General features: G+C 42.5%; 1 protein-coding gene across 1 annotated transcript in view; it reads right to left on the reverse strand.

Annotated features, from left to right (window-relative positions):
• PLCXD3 (phosphatidylinositol-specific phospholipase C, X domain containing 3) overlaps positions 1-1,491 on the reverse strand; it is a 188,856-nt gene extending 187,365 nt beyond the window's left edge. The window contains exon 1 of the mRNA XM_011966387.1: positions 1,274-1,491. Coding sequence (XP_011821777.1) covers positions 1,274-1,376 — 103 coding nt within the window. The 5' untranslated portion in view covers positions 1,377-1,491. The remainder of the gene's footprint in view (positions 1-1,273) is intronic.
• Positions 1,492-6,000: the final 4,509 nt, after the last annotated feature.

A 6,000-nucleotide genomic window follows, 5' to 3' on the forward strand; every position in this document is an offset into this window, starting at 1 on the left:
TTGTTTTTGTTTTTGTTCTGTTTTGTTCTTTATTATGTTTTCCTCCAATCGCTGAGAGGGGGCGCTGGATGGAGCAGATCAAGAGGAGGTAGACCAGAACCTTGAATTTAATAACCCAGCTTAGTTCAGGGCCAGAAGTGGACTGTTCATGAGTAATTTGCCCTCCAGCCCAGCTCTGAAAAGATCAGGTGTGTGCTCCCGTAGCACAACTGCATAGCCAAATTGCTAATAAAGTATGGCCGTGTCCCCATTTGTCATTGTTGTAAACTAGTCCTGAAACAACCCTCACTCCTGGATACCTGATCTGGGGGTTGCTGGAATCTCCCACCCTAGAAACCTGCCCGGTCTATGGTCCAAGTCGCACACGTCAAACCGAAGCTTCTTGATCCCTCAGGTCTCTTCCTTGCTTTGTCCACCCTTCTTTCCTTCTAGGATGTCTGGACACATTCTCAGTCACCTTTTCCCTAAAATTTGCCTATTAATCCCACCCCTCTGCTGCAGGTCACCCAGGTTCCCCTGCCCAGCTTCTGTCCCAAGCAGCAAACACACGGTCCACAAGGGTTTGCTTTTCTGACCTGGGCGAGTGTGTTGCCAACACGCACTGGGACCAGACTCCAGACGGCGACCACTTGGCCAGGCCCCCCGGGGTCCACGCCAGTACTCAACGGTGCCCTCTGCCCGTCGCCCCCTTCGGCTCCTTTTCAAGGGCAGCTATCACGCTGCCTCTGGTCCCTGAACTTTCATCACTCTTCGGGAAGCGCTTTGTCTTTTTAAAGGAGATTGGGGACGAATATTAATGACTCTAGCCGAGAATCTATCAAATCCGCTCAATTCCATGCCAGGGATAGACTCAGGTCCTTGCACCGGAGGCGAGCCCCTGACACTAGCTCGCGTTCGCCGCACACTGTCACCCACAGACCCAGAGATCGCTCCCACTCCCCCAAATCTGCAGGGGAAACCATAGGAGGGGGTCACGAGGCACCATCCTGGAGCCCAGCTTCTCCTCTGCTCCAGTCCTCCGCATATAACCTGCTTCAAACGCCCAGGAGAAAAGCAGTCACCTTGACTCTAGCGCCTCGGTCCTTAGAGGTCTGGAAAACGCCAGGAAGCCCAAGGCTACCCGGCACGGGCTCGCCTGGCCTGAGACCCACCCTGGAAGACGAGTTTCCCTCCCGCGGGCATAGTGGCAAGTTACCACTTAGTGGCAGATAAAGCAGGGCGGGGCAGGTGGAGCGGGCGCCGAGCGCCTAGCCGGCAGCCCCTGCGCGCCTACCTGGAATGGCTAAATTGGTGAGGGGGATGCTGTGGATGCTCTCCGGCAGAGTTGCCATCCAGTCGGCTAATTTCAGCTCGTTTTTCCCCTGAGACGAGGCCATCGTGCAGTCGGCGTGCAGCGCGCTGGTCCCAGCACTCCTCGGGCAGGTTGGCAAGCTGCTGCCGCTAATCCAATGTTTGCTCCAGCCCCGCTAGAGTTTACACTCCTCTGTGCGCCACACCCACAGGATGGCGCAGACACATGCTAATTTTAATAATTATTCAAAACACCCCGTGCTCCCTTAGTGCCTCCGCCAGACTCCGCTGGAGCTTTTGTTCCTGACGTCGGTGCTCTGCTCTCTCCGCTCTCCCCTCCCTCTCCATCTCCCTCCTCCCGTCTTACCCTTTCTAGGCGTCTCTGCCTTTCCTCGCCATTCTGCAGCTTTCTCTGGTTTATTTTTCTTTTCTATTCATTTTTTTTTCCAACTGCTTTGCCCATGGCTTGCTCAGTCCTTTGGTGTGACTTTCTCGTCCTCTTTGTACGAAAGACAGTCTTGCAGTTGAACCTAAAATCCTAGTAGACTTTGGGATGTTATTGCTTCCTGAGGAACAGGCTTTTCATGCTGGCTTTCAGGGCTTTCCATCGCTATCAAAGAGCTTTCCTTTTTGTAATCTACAACAGGTTATACCTTTCCTCAGCCAGAGACCACAACCCTGTTTATTAAAAAATGATGATCTTTATTCACTCTTTTGCCTACTTTGTGAAATAGCTGGTAAGTGTGGGCCAGTGAAGGACATGGTAACTTCTAGGTGGTTCCCATCTAATCCTGGGTACCTTGCTCCAGACATTTCAAAGTCAAGAAATGCTGTTCCCCCTTCTTTTCTCAGATCATGAGAAGTCTACATTATTTCTATAGAGAACACTGCCTCCGTCCTGTCAGTTTCATGGCACTCAGGGTAAGACTGGAGTCTTATGCTGGAAGAAAATCACCACATCTCCCAGTGACATGCTCTAATTATTGCCAGTAGCATTTGTTGGAATGTATTTGGTACCATTCAAAGTGATCTATGTAACTGTCTGGATTTTCATTCTTTGCAGACTGGAAAGATGTGCCTCTCTCAAGAGAAATCACTCACTGAGCCTCCAAAGAACTGTCTGGGTCCACCTGCTCTCAGATGAGTAAAAGGAGAGAGATGAAGTTTTACAAATGTAATGAGACCAGCAGTGGCCTCAATAGGAATTATAGGAGATGAACTGAAAGTGTGCTGGGCCTTTACAACCCAGGAAATGGAGATGTAATAAAGAGACCTCTGTTCTTTCATGCCAGGGTTGTGTAAATTTTTATTTTTCTATGGGAAATGCTATTAGATTGGGGAAATGACAATCAACATAGGAGACAAAGAGAGCCATAAAAAATGAGAATAATTATTCAAGGTTAGTGAATCCATTTAATCCCAAATAGCATTAAAAAAAATAAGAAAAAAACCTGGAGCCTAGCTTATTTCCTGCAATGATGCTAAGTCCTGAGAATATTCACCCCCAAATGGGGAGCAATATGGGAAAGATAGAGGACAGGTAATATCTCATTTTGGTTATCAAATTTTCCATCTACCTTATAAAATAAATTCATACCTTCAAGACGACACGGTGCAGTTATTTTTAATGATGAGGAAGAGATGTACTGAAATTTTTTTCCCAAAATAAATCTTAATATATATGCTAGTACAATAGAACCCACACCCACATATCCTTTTAATTAGGATGATAATTCAGCTTACTATAGGACTCCTGGTAAAGAGATCTACAAACACCACCCTTCTGTAAGAAACCTACAAACACCACCTAATGCTGGTGATCTCAGGGCATGATTGCAGGGCAATGAGGAAAGTTCAAATCTAGCGGTCAGCTGCTCTGTCTCTGAGTAGCTTGGGCAAGTCCTCTAGTCTCTGCTAGCCCCAGTTTTCTCCATTATAAAGTGGTAATAAGAACTCAGAGATTTGTGGTGAAGCTTCCAGAAGAGAGTGCATATATGTTTAAGATAACAGGATATATGTATTTACCACTCTTTGTCTTTTCTATACTTATGTAGTATTTTTTTCAAGAGCATGAAATAATTAATGAGTCTGGGGTATATTTTTAATAAGACACACTTTAGAAACGTGCCCTGTTAAAGTATATTGAGCTTATGTGGCCCTAAAAGTTTACAAAGCATTTTTTTAAAAATGAAACCACCTTAAATGGTAAGGAAAGTTCCCTCTCTAAAGAATCATACTATCTTTTGGCAAAACACACAAACAATCCCTTCTGTGTTTCATCTGATTTGGATTTCAGGATTTTAAATGTCTTGGTTTAATATAAGTTATTATCATTTTCTGCTTGCAACCCATGAAAAAAGACGGCCTGAAAGTTGATAGTTGTGAATTTCTTTCTCAACCAACAATATTTTGGGCAATTATATGACCCAGTTTCTCCATCTTTCTATCACCAACCCTGCTGCCATTTACTAAAACACATGAGAACAATCACGTAATTTCTCTGGGCTTTAAATTTGTCACTGGATTAATCAAGGTTCTCCAGAGAAACGGAACCAGTAGTATATAGAGAGAAAAAGAGATTTAGTTTAGAGAAATTGTCTCATATGATTGTGAGAGCTGGCAAGTCCAATATATGTAGGGCAAACTGGAAGGCTGGAACATGAGATAAGAATTGTTCCTGCAGTCTTGAGTTCAAAATCTGCACAGCAGACCAGCAGGCAGGAACTCAGGAAGGACTTCTATGTTGCAGTTTTTAGGCAGAATTGCTGCTTCTTCAGAGAGCTTTAGTCTTTGTTTTTAAGGCCTTCAACTGATTTAATGAGGCCCACCCACATTATAACAGGTAATGCACTTTACTCAAAGTTAAATGATTATAAATGTTAATCACATCCACAAACACCTTCACAGCAACATCTACACTAGTGTTTGACCAAGCAATTGGGCATCACAGCCTAGCCTAGTTGACATATAAAATAAACCATCAAACCCACTTGCAAATTAACTAGAAGCTACTACCAAACTCTAAAGCCCCCTTTGACTCTATTATTCTATCATTTTATTTTCTTTATGATTCTTTCTCATTTATATAGCTGCTCAAAATAGCAAAAGGAGGCATGTAATATTTACTTTCTTTCTTTCTTTTTTTTTTTTTTGAGACGGAGTCTCACTCTGTCGCCCAGGCTGGAGTGCAGTGGCACAAACTTGGCTCACTGCAAGCTCCGCCTCCCACGTTCATGCCATTCTCCTGCCTCAGCCTCCCTAGTAGCTGGGACTACAGGAGCCCGCCACCATGCCCGGCTCAATTTTTTGTATTTTTAGTAGAGATGGAGTTTCACCGTGTTAGCCAGGATGGTCTTGATTTCCTGACCTCGTGATCTGCCCGCCTCGGCCTCCCAAAGTGCTGGGATTACAAGCGTGAGCCTCCGCGCCTGGCCTGCTTTCAATTTTTAATTCATGCAGACAACTCAAGATATAGACCAACATTTTTTTCCCCACAAAACAGATGAGAAAACACCAATGGTTTTTAATTATGGCATTGATAGTAGTCTACCTCTGAGAATCAAATGCTTTTAGGCATAAATGAAAAGAGAAAAATGACTCATTGCAGTGGCTTCGTGCTACCACCAAAAGTTGTTTGTGTAATGCTCTGCTGTCCATCAAATTCATACCACGCAAAGTTGATGAACATGGATACTCATCTGGAACATTTTCTTACTTCATATCCTCTTCCACCCATAAAAATACATAACTCTTTGCCATATATGTTCTTCCATTAATTCATAATCTTTCTCAATCATTGGAGATATCTATTTTATTTTTGTAACTGGATTTATTTTGAATTATATTCTGAAAAACAAGGGTTCTTATAGATCAGAAAACTTTAGAACACATTTTAGTCAAATAATATTTTGAAAGAGGAACTTTGTCTAAAACAATTCTGCCAAATTATTTTTTTAAACACAGTATTCTAAAATATGCACTTACAGAATCAGACTTAAAACATATCCAAAAGGGCTACAAAAAACCTTTGTGAAATTAACTATTAATAATCAAATTTTTTTTACCATACTTTACAACTTTTATTTAGATATTCCATCCAAAGAATTTTTCTGTGTTTTAAGGACAAAAATGCTTTTGTACTTAAATTCAAAGTAGAAAAAAGTGATGACCCTCTCTTTTCACCACCAGTTTAACCCTGCAGAGTTTTCTGTCTTATCTCTCTTGTCCTCCCCTAGTCTACCTTTTATATGTCAGCCCTAAGCAAGCTAATTTACACTCACTGAATGTAATCTATTGGCTGGAATCACCAGTTATAGAATGTGATGATTCAAATCCAGGTCTTCCCAGTCAATTACTGTGCGTTTCTTCATATCTTTTTCTGAAATATAAAGAATGATTATTTTCTCCTGGAGGTGGGGAAATTGAAGATGCTATGAAGCTTAATAAAGGAAGGAATTTAAAGTTTATTAACAGACTGGAAGATGAAAAATTATACTTTCATGCTCCTTGCTCCCACCATGACTTTGCTCATGGACATGAAATGAACGTACTTCATGCTTTCATCTATCAAAATTCTTTCCATTCTAACCAACGTCTCTTTGCAATTTCCCTTACTATCTGCAAGTAGAAGTAATCTTTTTTATCTCTGTACACCCATTGTGGTTTGTAGTATTGTGTCTCTCATTCTCTAGCTAGTCTTAAAGCATATTG

Source organism: Mandrillus leucophaeus, unplaced genomic scaffold, assembly GCF_000951045.1.
Source record: "Mandrillus leucophaeus isolate KB7577 unplaced genomic scaffold, Mleu.le_1.0 Scaffold119, whole genome shotgun sequence".
Classification (NCBI taxonomy): domain Eukaryota; kingdom Metazoa; phylum Chordata; class Mammalia; order Primates; family Cercopithecidae; genus Mandrillus; species Mandrillus leucophaeus.